This window comes from Macrosteles quadrilineatus, unplaced genomic scaffold, assembly GCF_028750875.1.
Source record: "Macrosteles quadrilineatus isolate MER2022 unplaced genomic scaffold, UCM_ALF_1.0 Scaffold_3__2_contigs__length_128488019, whole genome shotgun sequence".
NCBI lineage: Eukaryota > Metazoa > Arthropoda > Insecta > Hemiptera > Cicadellidae > Macrosteles > Macrosteles quadrilineatus.
In genome coordinates this window covers 77,860,839-77,886,477 of record NW_026542596.1, presented here as the reverse complement: position 1 = coordinate 77,886,477, position 25,639 = coordinate 77,860,839, and the positions used below count along the sequence as shown (strand labels likewise).

General features: G+C 34.4%; 1 protein-coding gene across 4 annotated transcripts in view; it reads right to left on the bottom strand.

The window, feature by feature from the left end:
• Window positions 1-1,401: 1,401 nt before the first annotated feature.
• The window catches only part of LOC128991029 (aspartyl/asparaginyl beta-hydroxylase), a 60,616-nt gene continuing 36,378 nt past the window's right edge, over window positions 1,402-25,639 (bottom strand). For all 4 annotated transcript variants that reach the window (XM_054413740.1, XM_054413739.1, XM_054413742.1 and 1 more), the window contains 7 exons: window positions 18,703-18,808; window positions 12,351-12,448; window positions 10,199-10,332; window positions 9,252-9,379; window positions 7,023-7,156; window positions 2,700-2,922; window positions 1,402-1,887 (listed from right to left, as the gene is read on the bottom strand). In XM_054413740.1, the coding sequence (XP_054269715.1) occupies window positions 1,737-1,887; window positions 2,700-2,922; window positions 7,023-7,156; window positions 9,252-9,379; window positions 10,199-10,332; window positions 12,351-12,448; window positions 18,703-18,808 (974 nt within the window). In that variant the 3' untranslated portion in view covers window positions 1,402-1,736. The remainder of the gene's footprint in view (window positions 1,888-2,699; window positions 2,923-7,022; window positions 7,157-9,251; window positions 9,380-10,198; window positions 10,333-12,350; window positions 12,449-18,702; window positions 18,809-25,639) is intronic.

Here is a 25,639-nt window from a genome sequence, read left to right as displayed (position 1 = left end):
TGAATATATACAACTAAAATAACCTATAAATGTTATTGGTTCTAAAATGGTGTATTTGCATTCCTTCGTAAGTAAATTTTTTTAGTGCAGTGAATATACAACGTAGAGTAATCATATTCGATCATACTTTTATAAAATCACCAGGGATTCAAGATGTTTTAGTATGTAGGCTGCTGGATATATATTCTTTTCATTATAAGTACTGTAATTAATATGAACGCCAGGGGAATACCACAAAGGCGGGGAACTGTTCATAGGAATGACAGTGCGCGTAGGAGAGCAAGAGTAGATAATGACGAACTTAATCAAGATATGTTACAACCCCTTTTTAGGAGACCCATGGTAGACGAGAGAAATGTAAAGATCCATGATGCAGGATTATTGGACCAAGAGTGCATTCAATGTAGTGCTCTTCATTTTAGAGAAGAACTAACGAATAATCATTCTATGACATGTTGCCATAACGGACTTATTAACCTTCCTCAGTAAAAAACTAATGTAGAACTTAAAAGTTTGTTTGAAGAGAGCCCACAACTGTATAAATTCATTCGACAATGCAACAGTGCGATGGCTTTTGCTTATTTTTCAGCCAGTAAGAAAGATATTCCAGGAAAAGGACCATACTGTTTCAAAATTCAAGGACAGATTTATCGTTCAATCTCAGATTTGCTGCCTCAACATGATGAAGACCCCGTGTATGGCCAATTGTACATTATTGACACATCAACAGCAACAGAAATTCGTCAAAGGCGTCAAGAAAATAGTGACTTAAAACCTTGTCAAAACTAGCTGAAATTCTATTACAAAATCCATTTGCACAAATTTACAAATCAATTATCAATCAATTATCAATTATCAAAAGAGCTTCGGAAGAAATGGTTGTACAAGGTGACAGTGAATTGGAACTTAGGTTTGTAGACAGGATAAATATGGATCGTCGTAGGTATAATAAGCCTACTGCAGATGAAATTGCAGGCGTCTTCAATTCATCTGAAGGCGAACCTCCAATGAATTTTTAAAATTCCAAACAGGGAAACTTTTATTTATCCTCATTAACCACAAGACCAAAGCTACCTTAGTAAACCAGTATTTATTCACAAACAATGATATGTTTGCTGCCTTTTCAAGTTAAACCACTGGAGTGATTCAAATTATTTATTGAAAATGACATCAACAAAAGCAAACAAAGAAGAACAACAAACTGGTTTTTACACAAAAGATATGGTGTAGGGATGCCTATTCTGACACATAGATCATGTTATTCTGAGTTTGTTTAAATACCGGTATTGCAAAAAGTTGTTTTACATTTGAGCTTTTTAGGGACTTATGTCCCTACAAGCCACTAGTTATGTAAAAGTCTCATTAAAACTTACTTGCAGAAGGGATGAATAAAAAACATAGTTAACATGTCAAAATTTTTTATATAAAAAGGATCAACAAAATAAATATGAGGACATAAGGCACAGGAAAGGTTTTATCAACAAAACAATAAAAGAACAAAGAGAGCGCTACGAGTATTCCTACAGAAAAGTACACAACAGATTTAACTAAGGCAAGATAAGAAACTAATTATATGACATTAAAAAAGTGTCTAGTATATAAAAGTATATATTTTTATAAAATAGTTTTTGAGATTACAACCTTAAGTACATTTGGTAGTTTTTGGTATAAAATTATCTACAATAATGTTATGTGTTCAAAAATGCAAATTTCACAAATAAAACTAGTTGAGAGTTTTAGATGGCGTTCAGTGTTGATCTCTCAGTAGTAGTCAACTCCGGATGCCAGACATCGACAATAAGGACTAGACGGGCCGAGGTTCCATTGTGCCAAACCTCATGTTCAAAACTGTCGTCAAACACCATCACTTTACCTTCTTCCCAAGACCTTTAAACAGACAAGCAGAGATGGAAATAGGCTCAAGTTGATCATACAGTACAAGTAGTACAGCTCTACTATTCTTTGTCTTACTTAACAAAATATTAATTGCCTTGTGGCCTTAGGTGGGTGGAATTCTTCAATGAAGAGAAAGTTCTCCATGTCAGATATTACTGCCGTGGCTCCACAAATCTCAGTTGATTCTTCGCCTCGTGTACCAGCCTCTTCCACCCTTTTCTGTCTTCTGCCAGATACATATATATATGTCAGATATATATATATATATATCTTTTATTAATTTTCTAGAAAGAGCAATCAAAGGTAAATTGTTTACGATGTTGAGGATGAAGCGGGGCACAAGGCCCAGGTTTTAAGAATTTTTGTTGAGATATCAGGCCACACCACAAGAAATGTTCAGTAGTTTGCCCCGATCGCAGATAAGAACGATTAAGTTTCTGCGATCGAGGGAGACGATGATTATGTCGCCTTAAGTTTGGGAGATGTTTAATTTTTTCCTGCGATCGCCAATAAAATTTAATGGCAAAAAGTCCATTCTGGTAACAAAAAAACACACTATAGACAAAATTTATAATATCTCCTTATAACTGATAAAATTTTCAACAAAGCAACTTTTTAGTTGGGACAAGAGACGTCTTCAGGTCCAATAGTGGCCAGAAAGTTTACAGTGTTGCCAACATCTACACATTGCACTAAACAATATAATGCTCCATGGTAAATTGTGCAACCTGTAACTGTTATAAACAGTGTAAAGTTTGTTTGTGTTTCTGGTGTCCGAGCCAGAGTGTTTACAAGTAGCTCACCTGGTCTCAGTAGCCACACGGATGGCCGTGCCCGGAGGTACCACCAGACCCAGATGAGCTCTCAGTCTACAGTTGGTTGGTCCGCAATGAGGCCACACATGTGTGCCTCCCGTCATTACGCTAAACTTGACTTGGCCTCTGCGACAACCACGTGCCGCGGGGGTCTCGTCCACCAGGCCACACGTCACTGGAGTCTTGCGACAGTTGGCCGTGTACTTCTGACCTAGTTAAAAAACAAACTTTGGTATTTCATAGTCAATACTTTTAAAAGTAACTTAACATTTATGACTTAATAGGTCCAAAATTATGTCTTATTTCAACTAATGTTGATGAAATGAAATGAAATAAAATGAAAAATGTCTTTATTTGAGTTGATTAAAGCTGACATGTTTCGTTGCACTGCAACATCGTCGGAGCTTTACGTCAAAAACATCAAATAATCTAAACATAAAATACAACACGGGACACGGAACATTTAAACACGAAATAACACGATAGCGCTATCATGACACGGCACGGCAGCGGTTGTAGGTAGACTGGACACGGGTTATGTAACTTCGTCACGTCCTTCTCTGTTATCAGCTCGGTGGTCAGCTGTTCCAGATGAGATAACAGTGTTGAAGAGGGAGTGGGACTTGGAACTGTAGTTTATCATTGAGGATGTATTCCTTGTGTTCTTCGTTTACGTTCATTTTATATATTTCATACTCCTCAAGTGTGTCCAATTTATTACCTTTCCCGCAGTAATGTAAAACTTCCAAGCTGGTCATAATATCACTCATTGAGTGATTACAATCTACAAGGTGTTGAGCAAACGCAAATTTTTGTTTATGGTGTTTAGGATCTGGTCGGTGTTCTTTATACCATGTAGATTGTAATCTCTCAATGAGTGATATTATGACCGGCTTGGAAGTTTTACATTATTGCGGGAAAGGCAGTGTTGGGGAAGATACTTTTAAAATGTAGCTAGCTACAACTACTGCTACATTTCCAAAAAAGTAGCTTAGCTACAGCTGCAGCTACAGTTCCGAAAAAATAGCTAGCTACAACTACAACTACAATGAAATGTAGCTACAGCTACAATTTTAGCTACTTTTCCAAAGACGTTAATTTTTATTCCACGCACATTAGGTAAATGTAAAATTAATTGCAACTACATTTTTATTGAACAAACATTTTAAATAATGTCAGTATTGTATCTAACATTACTTGGAAAACAAATTATTCCTAGATTGTATTTAATTTGTTGGCATTATAAACCTAACATTACAACAACAGAACCAAATAGTTGGGTGTCCCATCATATTTAGTAATTATTTTTAAATATTGCATTATTTTTAAGCATCTTAAAATGTAATTTTCATTAAGTTCAAAGGACATACAACCAAACTATATTTTAAAAGCTAATTTTATTAATTTAATATAGATTAATTTATAGATGTTTTATATCAACAATTAAGACCAATAAAACTTCAAAAAGATTATTTAAAAATACTTTTTGTGTTACAGAGCCTAGCCTACTGAAATTGGAGTTTATTGCCTTTCTTTACTTTTAATGTTAAAAACAACATTGCTATAACTTTTAAAGTGATAAATTACTTATTCTACGAATAACATTTTTCAATGTCAAGAAATCGTCCTTTATTGTCATTATGCATAACATCAATTGTGCTTCAACCTAGTTGGTAGAGAAAACAGTATTCAGCAACTTATCCTGAAATCGGCTTTTAATTTAAACATGATGAAATTTGTAAAGTAAAAATAACATGTAGGCCTACTTGGCTATGTAACAAGTTGGCTATAGTAGGCTTGTTCTTGCAAGGACTAAACAGATATATTCATAATAATTGAACTTGGTATTCGTCTTAAACCATAGCCTCAGTCCTATACAGAGCTGTTAGCAGGAGCAAACTATGCTATTTTTTCAATGTAAGTTTCATGTTAAATGGAGATTTTTTCATTACAATTATCATGTAGTCTAGGCATATCTGTAATCTCATCAGGTAATTTCCTCTTTGCTAATTTAGTAAACCTTTGAAAAATCTTCGTAATCTAACCAAGGAAGGGCTTGTGATGATAAACCACAATCAACAGCTGAAGCAAAGGTTGATAGACCAGCTTTCTCATTATTTCAAGGTGTGTTGGTTTCCATTAAACCCCAAGTTGAAGCATTATCGATATAATAAAGAAACTAAATTGATTACTAATTCCCCTGTCCTGTCAATCACTTGCAAGCATTCAATTCAATAGCTTCTCTTGTCACCGGTACTGTTTAAACGTCGTCTGCATCTAGCGATTTTATTTTTTCTGACAGTAATCATAGAGTAGTAAATTAAGGAAATGAGAGCCAAAAATGTGGATAACACTCATTTAATGGCCTCTATGTCCACACAACGTTGTAATAGGGAATGAAACGGCTGCAACCAGCTATTTGAAGCCAAGAAAGTAGGCCTAATTTTTTTGAAAATCTCAGTTTGAAAGAGGTTGTTTCACGTAAGGTTGAGGTTATGATAAAAATAAATATCTCAAACAAATGTTAATGTAGCGAGAAAAGTAGCTAAAATTCCGCTACAACTACTTTAAAAATGTAGCTAGCTACAGCTAAAGCTAAAAAATCTTAAAAGTAGCGTAGCTACAGCTAACGCTAGAAAAAAAGTAGCGCGCTACAAGTAGCGACGCTACTTCCCAACACTGGGGAAAGGTAATAAATTAGACACACTTGAGGAGTATGAAATATATAAAATTAACGTAAACGAAGAACACAAGGAACACATCCTCAATGATAAACTACAGTTCCAAGTCCCACTCCCTCTTCAACACTGTTATCTCATCTGGAACAGCTGACCACCGAGCTGATAACAGAGAAGGACGTGACGAAGTTACATAACCCGTGTCCAGTCTACCTACAACCGCTGCCGTGCCGTGTCATGATAGCGCTATCGTGTTATTTCGTGTTTAAATGTTCCGTGTCCCGTGTTGTATTTTATGTTTAAATTATTCGATTTTTTTGACGTAAAGCTCCGACGATGTAGCAGTGCAACGAAACATGTCAGCTTTGATCAACATTAGTTGAAATAAGACATAATTTTGGACTACTGACGGAGGTAAGCCTATAAAGTCATTATTCGTAGTCCAGGGGCTATTAGAATGAATAATATTAACATTTATATTTAACTGATTTCTAGAACAGATATAGACAAAAATCACAACATCTTTTAGGGTAGTAAGTAACTAATAAATAGAATATTTTATTCCACTAAGGAACTAAATAGGCCATTAATAAATTTTAACAAACGCAAAAGCCAAAACACTGCTAATCTGGCATTAAGTAAATCAACAGATTCTATAACACATCATAGATCTGTGGATGATCTTTGTGGTATTGTTCACTTGTTAAGCCGTTGGTTGTTTGTTTGTTGTTTTGATTGTGCAGCAAAATTTGGGAGCAACCGAGGCGAACTTGGCAGTCATGTTATGACAGTGTAGAACATCTAATGTTCTAATGTTTAATATCTCTTTTACTCCATTTTAGCACTAATCCACTAGCCTTGCACTAACACAATTTTTTGGATGGTACTCGGTACTCCGGCATTTTTGAAAATCTGGTACTGCCAAGCTGCATTAACGAGTGAGTACTTTCTAAAGTATTTAAGTATTGTTTTGATACAGAAAAAAAACTGAAAAAATCAATTTTGCAAGATAGGGTTTGTTTTTTCACATTCTTGAAAAAGGATGGTTCAAGAAAGAGTTCTGCAGTTGAAAGAGAAGAGTTGTAAGACTACAAACTTCATTAAAGAGGACTGCTAAAAGGAAAAAGACATAATTAGTGGAATAGGATAGCTTTTGTTTATTTAGACAGTCAAGTGTATCAGCGCATCTAAGAGACTAGAGTTGGTTAATTGTTAATAAGTACTATGGGGAAGTTCTTTCTTATTTATTTTTTATTTTGGGTGGTAGGGAAAGTAAATCAGACCGTAGCATGTTAATTTCTCAGCAATCAGCAATTCTTAGTACAGTACACTAATCCATCAAAATCTTTATTTTCTACCACAAAAATATTACAGAATCTTTAACTTAAAATCAGAGCAAGGATTCCCTGGTTAAAAATATTTTTGAAATGAAAAAAAAAACTATAGGCTATTAATTTGTACATATGCGGAGCATAACTAATGAAAAGGCCTTTTACAATTATAAAAAATAGGAATCTGATAAAAGTAGATGCATTAGTTATATCTTTCGATCCTATACATACTATGTGAAACTTTGATAAACAACTGTTATGGTACTAGCATACATACCATTAAAGAACTGTTTCTAACTTACCACGAGCATAAAGTTCAAACTGTTTCCAATCACCAACATCTCGTAGGCTTTCAGCTTCATCTAAAAACCCCTTCCGCTCACTGTAAGCCTTCAAACCTTCATCTCTGATTATCTTCCAGTTTGCCTCTAGTTTCCTGCATAAAATTATTACCAATGTTGATTAGGTACTTATGTTTGATACAAGATTAAAGGTCTAGATGGGTTAAGCATCGATACCCTAACTTGATGAATAAAATAAATTTCCATATTAAAAAGTAAAAAACTTAGTTCAAATTTTTAACCTTTGACAAGGATTACACTACTGTGGAGTAGACATTCCATCCCTTTTTATAAGTTTCAGCCAAGTTTAGAATAAGAGTGTGCTGGATGTACAAAATTGTTTAATATCCATACAAAAGTTTTTATTGTCTCTAATCTACAATTGGCATATTTATGGACCTTTCTAAAGCGTTTGATAGTGTAAAACATAGTAAATTACTAGAAAAACTTAAAATAATTGGAATATCAAAAAGAGCTCTTAATTGGTTTTCTCCCTATTTGACAAATAGATCTCAATTCGTGGAAATTACCCATTTGACAAATCATAATAGAATTATTAAATCATTATCAACTTATCAACCAATTACATTTGGGGTGCCACAAGGTTCAATTTTGGGGCCTTTGCTTTTTTTGTGTTACCTTAAGGGCATGGAAGATACTTTAACCTACAAGCAAAATTCTAAATTATGTCTTTACGCTGATGATTCTAATTTGATTGTATCATCTAACTCGCCAGAAGAAACTGAAATTCTTACATATGTAGAATTAGAGAATATTGGAAACCATTTCTACAATCATAACTTATTATTAAATTCACAAAAAACTAAATTTATAAATTTCAGAACAGCACAGAACAGAATTATTACAAAAGAGCCATTTAGCATTATATGGGTCAACAAAAATATTAAATATGGATAGTATTCTGAAGCGACAAAAAGAAGCTATCAGAATTATGCTTAAGCTTTAAGATTATTCGGCAAAGGAACATTTTAAGAAATTCCAAATTTTTACAGTTTATGGGCAATAACAATTCTTATCGCAAAAAATTGAATCTGAGCAAGTAATAAATTCAGTGCATTCTTATAATTTTAGGAGGAGAAAGGAGTTTGTCCAGCCTCACAAATTAAAATTTTTTGAAAAAACCCTCATATGCTGGTAATGATTTTCTAAAATTTGTCCCTGAATTCATAAAAAAAGAAACGAACCTATCCAAATTCAAGAAAATTCTAAAGGAGCATTTAATAAATCTAGCATTATATTCTTTTGATGAATTTTCCACCTCCCATAAATAGAAATATAGTATTTTTATTTTAAGTATTCTGACACTATTCACTGTATCACCAATGTACATGATTTATGAATAAAGATGTTTGAATATGAATAATTGTTAATAAGTCTTATGACTTTGTCAATGATACTATTGTATTTTTACAACAAATAAAGATTTATTATTAATTGAAAGGATGACCTTAAACAACATCTTTCATGTCCAAAACTAGTATAGTATGGAAACCTCAGGAGTTAAAATAATATATAGGGCAGTTACTAAATAGTAAGTAGTAGTACATAATAGTAGTATGTAAAATAGAAACATTAAATGGTAGAACAAAAAGGACTCATTCAACTATGCACTCCTAAAAATAATAATTTACAAGAGCTGAACTATACTGAAATATCTAATTTAAAGTCAGTGCAAGTACCTACAGTCGGGACCACGAAAGTTTGCAGTTGGCGGCAGCCAATCACAAGACAAGGCTAGTGCGACGTTGCCATAGCGCCCGTTGACGACACTAATTAAAATATTAAACAATATTTTCAAATCAGCTGGTATTATTAGATTTGGCAACACCGCACTGTCATCATTGGCTCCTTCAAAGTCACGTGGTAAATAGGCTCCTCCCTCAACTGCAAACTTTCCTGGTCCCGACTGTAAATCTGTGGTAGTAAGAATAACATTATAACAGAGCTATTGCACACCAGCGGTATATATAAAAATATCTACATAGTCTAAATAACAACAAATACCTGGTTATAAGATTTGTATGATTTTGAAAGCAGCACAAACAATAATTTATGCAGATCAATTGGTTTATGTTAATAATATGCAAGATGAGGAAGACTGTATTGAAAAGCATTGTGTTGTGAATGTACATGTGCTAAGAGAATTAGTTTACTACCAGTGTCACTGACCTAAAGAAGGAACTGTAAGTTGTCTGGTCCAAAGACCACCAGGGTTGTGCCTTGAGTCTATCCACGTTGTACAGAGACCGTTGATATTGTGAGCGGAAAATCTTTTTTTCTACTCCTTTCCTGTATATCTGAAACGTCAACAAGTTGAAGAGTTTTAAATGTTCTATAGTCTTAAGATGATAACAAGAGAAGTATTTCGATCGGCTACAGATGCAGTTTTTTCCAATTACGGACTCTATAGAAGAACTTGTTAATCCAGTAGAAACTTACTAAACTAAAAAAAAATAATTAATTGCTTTATCTGGCCACATCCTTTTTAGAACATTCTAACAAAAATTAGAACTGTTCGTTTTTACTAGCGTTTACATAAACCGTGAAGGTTCATAGGAGGGTTGAAGAAGTATGAGATTTTCTATAGCTCTTTTGAAGAAAATCTTTAGCCTCAAGTCTTTGTCAACCTGAGTGTTAAATGTAATAGTTCCCTATGAACGTGCATGATGCTATCTTTACTGACGCTTTCTACCATTGCAATAATAAAAGCTCAGCTCAATTTTCTCCCATCGTGCTTGATCATTCAAGCTTTTAGACTAAGCTTGAATCGAGCCTCGCAGTCGCGCACCTTTGGTTCTGAGAAATGTACAATTTGACATAAAGCATTTTTGTAAATGACATTGCAATAATATAGAGCATAGACATAGCTTAATAGAGGTCAGTACTGTTTCAGTATGTTGAGCGAATAAAATGTGTATATATCCTTACAAACCGTTTAATTTAAAATTGGTACAAGCTTGTGATATGTTTTTAAAGTAATATAATTTTTGCTCGTATTTGGGAGGGATTATCCAGGTTCTGATTGAATTGTGTTTCCTACATCTACCAAAATTTGGAACTATTCCCAAGAAATTGTTTGAACTTCTCTACTTACTTAATCTATGAGTCAACTCTACCTGCATCGCCTTGTTGTTGTCGCCCTTGCGCTGCAGTATGTCGCCCAGGTGGAAGTAGAAGTGACTGTTGACAGTGAGAGGGTGATCAGATACGACGGCAGCCAACAAATGAGGGACTGCTGGCTCATGGTTACCTGTCAGTCATCAGGGTACAACGTAAAAAGGAATACTTACTTAAAAATTTTCATATTTTTATTTATGTTTTTAAGGTATGAGGAGGTACGGAGTGATAAGAGAAAGTTGGGGCTTAACGAGGAGGATGCTGCAGACTGAACCTACTGGATAGGTTAGGCATAACGCCTACTTTTAAGAGCTTTTGGAGTAGGAATGTACCTTAAGGTAGAAGGAATAGATACACAACTACCTTACTAAAGAAAAAGACATGCAGTTGATCATCACATAACAATTTCTCAAATCCCCAACACAATAGATTTTGCACCAACAAATAAAATCTCTTCAAAAGGAATTTGTAGAATTGTATTACTTCAGACAATCTATGACTATCTTCTGAAAAAGTCCCCTTGTGGATTGATGAGTGGTTTTAGTGTTCACCTAGGAAATGGTTCTGAGAAAAGTGAGTCCAAAAACTGGACCCAGCTGTCCTCGTTCATAACAAAGCTACACAAGGCATCTCACTCCATTCTATCCCTCCCTCATTTACATTCAGCTTAAAATCTAAAGTGAGAATTACTGTTTTAAATAATTCAGTTGAGTTAAATTTTAGGGGATAAATATCTAACTGATTGTATTACAAACTTTTTGTATGCTTCATGAAACTTCTTGGGTAAGTTGGGTGAGTGTCCATCCATTCCTTCTTCCTTATTTGGGAAGTTACACATCTTATGTCTTTCATTACATAATGTAAACCACAGAGACGTAAGGTAAAGAGGCAACACGCTTATAGGACAACACAGAAATGTACTTGTGGCGAGCAAGGAAGAGCCCAAACAACAAGCACTGTCGGAAATTCCTATCACACAGGGCTCAGGGTCTTCTTCTACCGTGAGCATTGTAGTACATTAGGGCGAAGGGAGCAATGCAGGACTTTGAATGAATGAATAAAGTGCTTTAATTTTAAATTAACATTCCTCTCGTAACACAAGTATACACTTAATTGGTCTACGACCGTCTGTTTGGTTGGCACATCTGAATGTTTCACACACATTTCTTTCTGATAATAAACACATTTCTGATATTAAAATTAAAACAAAATAAACTTATGCCTAACATACACAGATAAAATACCTAACTACTGTACATCCATTTTATACCAAACTAAAAAACCTATTTCCTAATGGTTTACATAACCTTTATTTTATTTTCAAAATAATTATAAAGTTTTAATAGGTTTATGCATAAATAAAATCTATAAAAATTACTATGAATATTCAATTAAGAAGACAGGCTGACCAGTTGTTTGACATAATTATTGTTATGCTATGATTTAGAATTTTGAAAAAGAAGGAAACAATTATGAATTTGAAAAAAAAAAATTGTCCACATGATTTATTTGTATTTAAAATCTCTAATTAATTCCCACCTTCTTCTCCATGCCTCTCTCATAAATTTTGCTAATTTACGCCAATCCCTACCATTAATGTATTCTATGTGTTCCCAATTTATGCTTTGTTTTCCAAACCAATACTCCTTAATATCATCTAAAATTGGGCAAATAGAAACAAAATGAAAAACTGTTTCAAATTCACGCAAATTGCATAAACTAAAAAAATTATTTTTATTCGTTATCCATGGTTTGTGATTCAAATCAACAAGCTCTGCTTGGGCCTTAGTGACCCATGAGATAAAACTTATATTGATGCTATCAGTGAGAAAACTCCTGGGCCCTAGGTCAAGGTCAACGGCAAGCAGTTGTTGGTGATATTGCGAAGTACGCGATCTGCCAACCATATCAATTCTCCAGCTATCTCTTTCCGCTTTAATAATCTTCACTAATCCCTCAAAAACATCCCATGCAGGACTTTGCCCTAGACACCAGCACTAGTACAACACTACAAGTGTACCGTGGAGCGTATACTCTGTTCCTTACTTCTCTGGGTAAACATAAACGTAAATAAAGTATTTTTTAAATTCTAGTTGCCCAAAGTTATGTAAATTTACCAATTTCATAACTAACTGTGACAAAGCCGCTTACCTTGAAGCTTGAGAGTTAGGCCCAGGTAGCCTCTACACACTACATCTGTTGGCCACTTGTCATGTGCAGACTCCAACACACTGCGAGCCTTGTCTAGTCTGCAACACTACCTCTCATCTCACACTACTTCAACCAAACATCACAATGTGAGCTTATATGTTATGGTTATAGACTACAAAATTGAGGCGGGTTTAACGGAACAAAAGATTTTTAATAAACTCAATTTCTACTTTGATGCCAGAACGGTTCTCACACACAATGAAACTTAAGAACTACTGGATTGATTTGGAATGTTTTTGGTAATCTTTTTTACAGTGAAGATGTTTGTTTTAGATGTGTAACTGCCAGTTTAATAAAAACTACATGAAAATATGGAAAAATAATGTTGAGAAGGGGTCTTTTATAAAATATATTCAATTTCTGTGAATAATGTACATTCCGCCATTTTTTTGCCAAGATATAACCTATTCTCTGAACAACCCTGATATTACCAACATTGATAAGATTTTTGGGATTATTATGTACAAGGATAGGGATCAGCTAGCTTACCTGGTAGAGTCCAGATTCACTTTGGGACCACACATAAAACTTTAAATTCATCCCTTCTGATGAAGTTCCTAACGGGGATGAAATATTAAATTTTACTCTTTTGGGTTTTTTACCAAAGCTAATCTGGACTCTACTATTTACGAGGTATGCTTGATGATCCCTATCCTTAAACATAATAATCCTAATCAGCCAATTGGCTTTTTCTTAACTTCTAAGGCCCATTCTACACGAGCTTGAAACCCACGATAGGATTCCCGCGTCGGGGCCACATGCTCGACAGGGACCATTGCATTCAACTTATTTTTGGGTGACTTATTTTTTTCAAATACCAACCCCTATTCAGTGACCCCTCATTTTGAAGGGCTTTTAAAAAGAAACACAATGACACAAATCCAAGGTGAATATCTCACCCCTAGCCAAAATGGCGGGTATTCCAAAATGGGTGCTTTTTCACATAAATCAAATTTTGTAATACCCGCCATTTAGGCTAGGGGTGAAATATCTACCTCGGGTTTGCGTCATCAGGGTGTCCACAGAAAATTTTTCATTAATTTCCCTGACTTTCAATGACTATCCATGACCATTTACCATTATTTACATGACTCACAAACTTTACTCAAAAATTATAATATGATATACACACACGAATAATACTGCCAAGACCAGTTATTTCACAGAAAATACTGAAATATATAATAACAGATAACAATGGAGTACAAAAGGTACAACAATGAACTAATACAACTGTAATGAATTTAATTGTCGAACATTTGTGAAAAACCCTGAAAAATGCTACCTATAATAGTCGGGGCTACGGCCGACTAGAGCATTGAATGATTCCTTCAAATCCATCCATCATTGGGGATTTCCACGACTTTTTGCCTATTTCCATGACTTTTTTGCCTATTTCCATGACTTTCAATGACCACAATTTTATTCCAAAATTTTTTATGACTATCCCTGACTTTCCCGAATGTGGACACCCTGACACGAACAAATGACACAAATCCAGCTACATTTTAATAAACCTGGTGCAAAAACTTATTAAAATAGATTTTGGTTTTTTGTTTGTACTACATTTAATTGAAACCATGATTTTTAGTGAATTTCCCTATAGGGAAGTAGCAATTACCGTAGCATGGTAAGACCTGGGCCCGGGACCAATTTACTTTTTTCATTTTGATGTCCCCAGAGGCCAAAAACACTATTTGTTCAAATTTTTATATACTACCTATATATAAATATATATGTTTCAGTGAACGCGATAAATTGAGTATTTTGTCTGTTTTTGATCAATTTGGCTTGAAGGTGTAGGGTGGAATAAACTTGAATGAGTTCACGAACTAGCATGATCAGACTATGGGAACGGGGTTTTACAGGGAGTTTTAAGGAGTAAAAATAGGGTTTTCTCATTTTTGACAACAAAATTTCAAAGTTTCAAAACAAAAAAACTACCAATTTCTCTTAGCACCATTTTTTAGAGCTTAAAAAAATAATAATTTAGTATTATGAGGGTTTTTTTATAATTATTGGTCACAGAAAAAATTCAAAATATTGTAAATTTAAAATTACCATGGTATTTTTATGAAGAGTAAGTAAACTGTTGTATTTAACATGTTTACAGATTTATTTTGATCAAACTTGGCAAATAACTAATTTCATACTTAGCTATTGATATTCTACTAAAAAAACCCATTTTATTACCCTCCCTGTAGCAGCAAACCTAGGTACTTGTTAAACATAATGTAATTTAAATAGATTTAATTTAAAATCCCATCGGGCAAATGGAAATTCGCTTAGTCTGCAGGTTTGCTGCGGCAGGGGTATTGGGAGTGATAGTGCCTACATTCACCTTACATAGACAAACGCATATTTAATAAGTTGTAATACACGTTTTTGGGTAATAAAAGTGGTCCCAGCTTAGGTCTTGCTATGAGGACCAAGCTATTTGCCCTTCCTGTTTTGTTATTAAGAGGTAAGAAAAAATCCATAGCAACAAAAGTACGAAGTTAGTTATACAGGTGAAAATGCAACTGTGATTCAAATTAAATTGTCATGGAAACAATTTAAACCAGTTGAAATTTAAAATTGAACACAAGAAGATGTACTGTACGTGAGTCTAGATTAATATTTATAGAAGTTATACACACTTAGAGATTAGCTAAGTTGTAGCATTTTAACACTTTGTAAATAATTATGTGCTGAGTAAAAGCAAATTTATACCGACAAGGTCCACTAAGGAAGGATAGGATAGCTTCCATATGGTTAGCTTTAATTGCTTGGATTACTCAAGCACTCAAGGTCAGTATTGGTTTGGTAACCTAAATGTGGCAAGTGGATGAGAGTCCGTTGGACTTGGTCACTCAAAACTGTTGTTGTACAGGTAGATGTCGCTGAACCATCAAGATACGAAGAGGTTACCAGAGCAATACTCGTCACTTCTGCAAACCAACCATTATTTATAGGCCCTCCTTTAAAGATTCAATAGAAAGCTCTAAACAAAATAAATTATTTAACTTGATAAATCCAATTAAAAAAGAAAATTTTAAACCTAACTTAATCAGGATTTTTTTAAACATTATTTATTATTTATACAACTTTGCACTTTGAAATACTAAACCGTGAAGTATTACAGAAAATAGTTTCAAGTTTGTAATTTATTTGATGATGGTTATATTTTTTTTAACAAAACCAAATTGTTATTGGTTTGATTTATTATCAACATTTTTGATACACAGATAATAAACACGACAAAACTTTTAAATTCCGTGAGATGAATGATTATTTCAAGTGGCAGAGTACTCCTCAGTCACCCAATAATTTGGCCCGAATTCCAAATTTGTCAGGGTACCTTAGGAGGCTTTTAGACGGAAAACCACTAATGATCGAGTAGGCTATGTATCAAGGACTGTGTCCTTTCTTTGGATTTTGCTTCAAAATCTGTGGTAGCCAGGTGCTGTTGATCAGTGGGGTGTTTGTTGTTGCATTGACTAGTGCCGGAATATCCTTGCTGGAGTGGCGCCCAGCTTGAGGAAGGCCCAATGTCAGCAAACATTCTCTGATAACACTGAATTTCGGAGTCTAGAATTACTCAGTCTCTCAGATGGTAGAGGTTTCTGTATACAGGGGGCCACTGAGCGCTGCAGTGGTGGGTGTGTAGGTCGTCTTGGGTTCTGCCCAGTTTGTCTGCACATCGCTTTTACTGTTTGATCCCTCTAGGGTGCGGATATAAAAACCTATGAAATACTCCCTCAAAACTCCCTGATACAGTAGGAATGATAGGCTCCCAAAGTTTAGAGTAGATCTGCGACAACTTCTCTTCTAGTGCCCCTTGACTCCGACTCTAAGGTTGTGATACGCATACAGGGATTCCCCATCAACTTTGAAGACTAGAAAAAGAAATGAAATACTGGACATCTGACCTGTTCCATTAACTGCGACTCTACGGTTGGATCGTGATAAGCATACCGTAGATGGATTTCCCTCAACAATTCAAACAAATGAGAAACAAAGAGGAATATCAGAAAAAAAGAAGATACTGCATCAAAAAGTCATCGTAGATGATCTTGTGTCAAAAGTGAAAACAAAATCCACAGCAAAGGCAAGTTTGAACAATCAGGGCAATGCACATTGAAAATCTTTGGATTGAAAATGAAAAACAAGACTACGTAGAACACCCAAGTCTGAAAAAGACTCTGAACTCTTGTATCTAAACAAAAGGTAATTTTCTCAATAAATAAATATTAGATAAGTTGTGTTAAATAGAATATAAGTTTGTCAATAAACTTATATTTTTTTAAATAGTCTGAAAATATCAATCTCTCATCCACTGCCAAGCTTTAAATACCTTCCATTAACAAAGGTTTAGTTTACCAATACCAATTTATATATTTTGTTACAAGTGTCATAAGTTGATTACATTACACGACCTCAAGCTATATTACATTACATTTAGTAACAATGTAGCCTGCTGTAGTTTAAGCATAGATAACAAGCTAGACCAGTAAAGAAATAATAGGTAGGAAGGAAAAGGAGAATATGCACAACTAGCAAGCACAAATCTAAGCCCCCACAGGCTTACCCTGGTCTCACTCCCTTCTATATTCTTCCCACAGCTTTTTTTAAGTATTAATGTGCATTTTGTGTCCACGAGCTTTTTTTTAGTATAAATAAACAGATCACTTGTAATTTCAATCACACCATGTTCTTATGTATCTCTAGGTTACTTCAAGATATTTATGATCTCCATTCAGTTTTTGTTGATTATAAACATTTGTACCTTACATAAAACTTGTTCTCGTCGCTTGACTCTCTGCTCAAGCGTTTAATGTAATACGCAATGTCTACTATTACATTAATAGTTTAGGAAAATTAGCTAACCTGGTTGAAACTTTGAACTCTAAAAGTGTTATTATACATAGACTAGAGATGGGAAATACTGTTACTTTTCAGTATCAGTCGGGAACATTCTTTAGTATTTTGGTAATAGGTGAAATAACACTATTATTTTTGTCACCTAGTATTCTGGGTGTACACGGAAATAGGGGTTGTTATTAAAAAAATAAGTCACCCCCACCCCCACGGTACCCTGTTAAAGGGGTTAAAAAATATTGTCGATGTAAAAAATTGAGGAACCTATGTTAACAACCAACTCCACAAACAGAACATTTCTATCTATTTCGGTTTTAAAAATGTTTAATGTCTTAAATGTTTAACAAATGTTTAATACAGATTTGATTCCATATTTGTGAAATTGACATAGGTACAGTAAATCAATTTTTTTTGCCTAGGGGTGAGAAATACACCTCGGGTTTACTTCATTGTGTTTCTTTTGACAAATCCTTCAAAATGAGGGGGTCACTCAATAGGGATTGCTATTTGAAAAAAATAAGTCACCCCCTACCCACTACCCTGTTGGGGGGCTAAAAATATTTTTGATGTAAAAATTTACGGAACCTTTGTTAATTTTTTTTTTTTTTATGGAGATTTGTTTCAATACTTAATTTAATTTACACACTGTATGATTGAAAATAATTTTTGTTACCTAAAATTCTAATATGTCATATGTATGGATAGGCCTAATACCACATCAACAAAAGTTTGCAATACACAAATGTGGTAAATTTTAATTAGCCTATATTGTTATTACACTCAATTGACAAAATTATGAAAAAAAGACGTATTGCTTTGAACCGAGTTGCATCGATTCGAACATAAAATCTTTTGAATCAAATCGTTGCTTCGAATCGAAAAGTTTTTGCTGCATCGCACACGCCTATCAAAATGAAAAATTAAATCGGTCCCAGGCCTTGGTCTTACCATGAGACCTACGGTAATAGCTACTTCCCTACAGGGAAATTTGCCAAAAAAAGAATAACTTGATCCAAATTAATATTTGGACAACTCCAGCTATAAAACCAAGCTCCACCCATCCCTTCTCAACACGACTGGGATCCCGCCCGTGTAGTTACACAAAATGTTGGTGAGATCACCCGGGAATCCCGTCACAGGTTTTAGGCTCATGTAGAATGAGCCTAACTGATTTGATTGTTAATAGCATTAAAGTGTCATCCCTTAGTTCTACGAGTAATACAGCCATTGGTTTATAAGTCTAAATCTTATGAATGCATACTGGTAAAATTTAAAGGAAATATTTTGCTAATAAAATAACTCAACATATATGTTAAAATGTATAAACAACTACTACTTTCTACGCCAAAGATCAAGCTAACAAAATTAGACAACATAAATATGTCTAACATCAACTTTATGTGGCTATAAAACACTGTGAGATATTTATTACCTGTTGATCATCAGATAGGTGATGGCCAGGTCTATATGGTGAGTGATGTTGGTTGGAAACCTCTCTAGCAGGAGATTGTGTACTTCAACAGCCTTGAGGTGCAATCCTACAAGGAGAAAATTAACTTACTTCAGTACGATATTTTTCCCTAATGTTAAGGTATATACATTAAAAACTATTTATGAGCCAAATTTGTGCATCTAAAAAAAGATGTTGCACATAGGAAAAAGCAAAATTTGTCTATTAAACCACTGAAAAACTTCTAAGCAATTTTTGAAATCTCATAGCATGTTTTCCCATATAGGGAATAAGCTATATTACCGTAGGTCTCATCTCATGTAAGACCTAGACCCGGGGCCGATTTACTTTTTTGTTTTGAGGTCCCCAGAGGGCAAAAACACCATCTGTTCAAATTCATTAATATATGTGTCTGTTAGTGTGATAACTCAATTAAAATTATCCGATTTTGATGAAATTTGGTACAAACGTGTAAACCATTAATTATTCGAACGTGTTCACGAACCAGCATAATCGGACTATGGGAACGGGGTTTTATGGGGTAAAAATAGATTTTTCTCATCTTTGACCCTAAAAACACCAAATTTTATAATTTCTTTCGAAACTATTTTGTAGAGCTTAAAAAAAGAAATAATTTTGTATACTGCATTGTTGTATGCCCAACGGTTATGGAGATAATTATTTAAAAAATTGTAAATTTAAAATTCCCATGTTATTCTTATGGAGAATAAATAAACGGTTATAGTTTGCTTGTTTATGGATATATTTTAAACAAATTTTTTAATTTTGTTTAATACTAAGCTATCAACATTGCAAAATAAAAAAAACACACCCCAATATGTTCCCTGTAGCAGCAAACCTAAGTACTCACTAAAATAATGTTATTTAAATAGGAAATAAATCTGAAAATTTTTAGGGAATATTTTACAGGGTGTCCACCAGGCCAACCAGAAAAAAATCATGAGTAATTCATGAGTAAAAAAAAAAAAAATCCAGGTAGTTCAGGTCATACTAAAATTTCCAACGTGTTTTGCGCCAACTCCCGCAATGCTGTTTTAGCGCTACAGCTCGCTATTTTAGTTACCTATAGTAAAGAGCATTCTCAGTTAAGGATAAAAAAAATTACAATTGCTGTAATATTGCCTGACACAAGTATTCAATTTTTATATATTACTGATTAAATAATCCAAAAATTAAAAACTAATCCTTTAACCTGCAATTTTTTATAAACTTCCTAAAAATAGTGATATGTTGATACCAAAATGTATCGAATCTCTGTACAGACACATGAAAAATAGATTCTTAATACTGATAACTTCAATTTTACCAAATTTTCTGAAGTATTACTACACCAACCCTGGTTTATGTACTTTCATATAGTATAATTTTGGAGTAATGGGTTGTTTTCCAAGTGGCCTACAGAAATAATAATGCAAAAATTACAAAAATTGCACATAGCCAATTTATGTTTTAAATCCTTCTAAACACATTAAATAAATACCACGTTAAAGGTGATGATATTACAAAAAAATAAACTTTCTGGAAGTGTGCCATTTTGAAATTGTTGGTCAAGCCAAACTCGAGGTTATATTGTAATCATCTAACACAGTCATAGAGACACCATCATCATTTTCATTTCATTGTGATAACTGAAAAATCCTGAATATCTCACTCAGTAACAGAAACATCACCACTGTCTCCCGACATAAAACATAAAAACAAAATTTTATGTTTTTAGGGTCGAAAATGGGAAAAACTTATTTTTACCCCATAAACCCCTGTTCCCATAGTCCGATTATGCTGGTTCGTAAACTCTTTCGAATAAATGTAGGTTTACACGTTTATACCAAATTTTATCAAAATCGGATCATTTTTGCTCGAGTTATCGTGCTAACGGACACATATTTATATATATATATGAATTTGAACGGATGGTGTTTTTGGCCTCTAGGGACCTCAAAACGAAAAAGTAACTTGGTCCCGGGTCCAGGTCTTACCATGAGTACTATGGTAATAGCTTATTCCCTATATGGGAAATTCGCCAATTTAGCCATTCGCCAGAGAATTTAGTTGAATGAGCCACTCGGACTAAAAACAAATTCCATTTTCACTCAAAGTCAATCATTAATTAAGTGATTACAGTTGGGGCCATTCAACAGAAATCAGTTTTTTATGTCCGCACACTCTGTCAGTAGCTCATTTTAATTAAATTGCATTTAATTCTGAAACTTAGTAAAAATTAGGAAAGGCAAAGGCGCGTTTCGTTCTATTCAAAACTCAAAGACACTACTGAATGTTGAGGAAGCGAGCAGGTTGAGCGTTAGGCTTTGGTCCTCAAGTTTCGAGTTTGAATCCCTAAAATGGCTTTTAACTATGTGACAATACTGTGACCCTCTAGTTTTAGCTGAAGTTAATTTTATTATTTGAACATATATGGGCTAGACCTTAGTGTCATTTCAAAAGAAAATTTTTGAATGAGCTACTCATAGTGAGCTACTCTACAAAATTATACTTTCTCACTTAGTTTCTGTTGCTGAGACAGTTGACATAAAAGATAAAACAGCTTACGATCGTAGGCCTACTAATGTTCCATCGTAAGCTAATGAGGAAAATGGTTCAGATATACAATCCACAAGTAGAACTCTCATGGTAATTTATCACAAGGTTTTTAATGTAAACGTGTTGTTTTTCTAGTTTTTCTCTTATTTGTTTGGGTTGCAGCTGATATATACCTTGTTATCACTTACGACGCAGACAAAATATTTTGTCGTTCGTTCTTAAAATGCATGTATCTGAATATTGTTTCTACGGATAGTGCTGAATCCACTGTACAGGTGACATACTAATTGTTTCGTCTAAATGTAGGTGGTTTATTATGTTATATATGCTGTATGTCATTCCATCAGTTTGACTTGGTTAAAAAGATGGAGTATTATATAAAAATCAGTGATTTTACATCAGCGACCACTTTGCGTCTCAATTCAATTGTGACTAAGCAACACAAGTAGACTTCTCATCCCATTGTAAATTTTGAAGCTTGTTCTTTCGACTAGTTTAACAAAATTTTGTTTATATTATTTTAGGGTTATTTTCATGATTTGTGCTTCACTATTTGCTTATATAACTAGAAGACCAGTTATTGTTTATGATTAGATTGTATTATTTGGTTAACCGAGGTTTTAAATGACTTAAATAACAAGTGTAAACAAAACACGACCTCTACAGTGCACCGTACAGAACTAACAATAAAATTTGCTTCAGCTGTTCCATGAGGATGACAAATCTACTAAGAGAGTAATGTTTTATCTATGATTAGACAATAGCCAATAGACAATAGACAAAATCTTTATTGAAATATTCCTAGAGAACATTCATGCGTCAGGTACATAAAATGTACAGTATGTACGTAAACTATTACAGTAATTTGCAATTACAATTAGAATTTTTTTCTTCTTTTTCTTCTTTTTTTCATGGTAGCTTATTGTTTAAGAATTCATCCTCAGAGTATAACGGCCGGTCCAAAAGCCATGTTGTCAGGTGCTTCTTGAGCAGATTGGGTTGTTCTCTCTTGAGGTGCTCTGGTAGGTTGTTAAAGTACAGAGCACCTTTGTAGGATGGTTTCTTCTCGTACAGACTCAGATGGTGTTGTGGGAGGGAAAAATTGGCGGCATGTCGTGTGTTGTGCTGGTGTATGTCTCTGTGTCTTGGCTGGGCTTTTTTAGTGGTGTGGATAATGACTTCTCTTATGTAGAGTGAAATTGATGTGAGAATTTTAAGGTTCTTGAAGGCTTCTCAGCAACTGTCTCTGTAGTTCAGGTCGGCAAGGCATCTGCTCTTTTTTGCTTTAGGAGTACTCTTTCCAGGTTGCCTTTTGATGTTCCACCCCAAGTCGCAATGCCATATCTGAGGTGGGACTCGAATAGAGCAAAATATGCAACTTTGGCTACTTCTGGGTTGCAAGCTTGCTTGATCCTACGTATAACGTAGAGACTTGAACTTAGCTTTTTGCAGAGCTGGTCTATGTGGGGTTTCCATGATAGCTTGGAGTCAATTATGATGCCTAGGTATTTTGTGTTTGTGGTTCCGGTATTGTAATGTCTGTGTTGTTGCGTTTGGTGGTGAAAGTCATTTGAACGGTTTTGCTTTCGTTTAGAACTAGGTCGTTGGAGGTACAGTATTGCTTTGTTCTCTGGAGTTGTGTGTTGGTTTTCTCTTCCAGATTTTCCATTGTTTTGTCCGCAAATGTGAGAACCGTGTCATCTGCGTACATGGTGGTGTGTCCATCTTCCCCAATCCAACTAGGTAGGTCATTCGTGAGAAGGAGGAAAAGGACTGGGCCAAGTACTGATCCTTGGGGTACTCCTCTTTGCACGTCTACAGCTTTGGATTGGGCCTTATACTTTGTGTTGTTCTTTATGTAGGCTATTTCCACAAGCTGTTTCCGGTTACTAATGTAGCTTTTAAACCATTCTGCTGCTCTTCCTCTCACGCCTAGTGTTTCCAGCTTGAGTAGAAGAAGTTCGTGGTTTAGGCAGTCGAAAGCTTTACTAAAATCTAGGAAGAGGCTTGTTGAAGTGCTGCCTTCTTCTAGTTGGTCTAGTATGTGCTCCATCAGTTGTATTAAGGCTGTGGCTGTCGATCTGCCTTTGATAAATCCATGCTGTTGACTATTGAGAAGGTTGTGTTCTTGAAGATGGTGTAGGAGTTGGGCTAGTACTATCTTTTCGATTATTTTTGAAAATGTTGATATTAGGGAGATTGGCCTGTAGCTGTTTCTTTCTATCGTTGGTCCATTTTTGTATTTTGGGTAGACTTTAGCTTTTGAACTTAGCTTTTTGCAGAGCTGGTCTATGTGGGGTTTCCATGATAGCTTGGAGTTAATTATGATGCCTAGATATTTTGTGGTATTTTGTGTTTGTAGTCCCGGTATTGTAATGTATGTAATGTATGTAGGGGTCTGCGGTACAGAAAATTTAAGGTCGGTACGGTTCGGTACGGTACAATATTTTGTACCTCGGTTCTCGGTACAAAATCGGTACGGTACGCGCGGCTACCCGTATTTTTGCGGTTTTCTTCTCAGAACTGTATCTAAACCATTATTTTTAACTTTAATACATAGACATTACTATGAAAATGGATAGTATCCTACATTCATGGTTTTCTAACAACAATTACTGTACCACATATTATTAAAACAAAACCTTTTACTACTACGAGGATTGTGTCAAGAAAAATCACAGTTGAGATAAAGGCTTTACCTATTTTACTCTGAGATACTTTGAATAGCCATGATAAAGTAGTTTAAAAATAGGATAAGAGTTTTTATGAATAAACATGTTTGAAACATTTATTGACAAGATAATTTCACAAAACTGGTAAATTATTTCCAAACAACACAATGTCTAGTTGTTTTTTTTTTGTTTTTTTTTTAAATATATAAAAGCATTCAGTAGAAGACAGTGTAGTTTTGCCAGCTGTTCACAGCAGATGACAATGAAAAACTGGAGGTTATGATGAAGTAATGGCAAAGACCATTTTTTTTTATCAGCTTCAAAACTAGTTAAGTTATAAGATGGATACAATTCTTGCAAAGTTTTTTTCTGAAACTAAAATTTGGATTATCACAGAGTAAGATTTGATGTTGGGCAATTAGACTTTATAACTGTGTAAAAGGTGTGTATCCCTAAATTTATAAATTGCATTCTACACTTATTCACTGCCAAACATAATTCAGTAGAACCTTGATGAACCGAGAATTACACTAGCCTACATAACTTCATTACCCCAAGTAAAATACCAAAATAATTTTTATAATTGTATTTGAATCGTATAATCTTAGTTTGTTAAAAATGGATTGTATGTTCAACAATAATTGCAGTCCATTATTGTTAAGCAGTATGGTCCCAAATTATTGTTTTTGATTTTGAAACATAACAGTTCATTTGACAAAATTATAATTGAAGCAGCCCAATGTCAAGTCACGCGCGCTTGTGCAATAGTTTGTTTACAAGCTTTCTCCAGACCACGGGGGAGGGGAGGGGAGGGTCTGATAAGCCGTCTATTGTTCACCCCCAAGAAGGTCCGACCCTCATTAGTGCCACTCGGCTGCACTCAAGTGTTTTACCCCCTGCTGTGCGCTATGTCATAAAAGCTGATAACGACGTTGAATGCGTGATAAGGGAAACCCAAGAAATAGAAGAACAAAGAGAAAGAATAATGACGTTGTTATCTTTATTCCCTTTTTACAATTTCCGTTATTTTTTGTTATCTTTATGTAAGATTTTATGATTTTGTTTTATAGGTTTATAAAATAATTCTTTTTAACTACGGGAATATCAATTTATAATTTATCAACGTGCTTCTCTTCTGAAACAGCAATACCGGATGCATAATAAAGGTCAATGGCCTAAAATATCACGATTGTGCAATATTGTATTTTGATGTTAAAATTAATATCACGACAAAAGTTTGTATATATCCATGGTCGTCAATAGAAAGATAAAATATCCATAACAAATATTTAATTTATAAAATAAGATTATGTAGATTAGTTACAAGTTTAATATGTAGCCATAAACAGTTTTATGGCAGTAGGCAATGGCCAGCGGCAAATTCAATATTCACGAAAATACTGATTAAGTTAGAGATAACATTTAACAGTCATCATAAAACTATTATTTTTATGATAAAACAGAATTGGGGAAAGTCGTAAAGAAATAAAAGTGATAAAACTCAACAGTTCTTGGAAGTACTTCAATACAACAATTATTGTCGTGATAAAATGTTAATGGATTTGGGACTGCTAATGGGTTTTTTATTGCATCATCACGCTAGTAATAAATTATGAAGATCGTAAACAAACAACTGATAAGACTTTTATGTGCTTGGAACCAACTGCCGTTGACTACGATAGTAAACT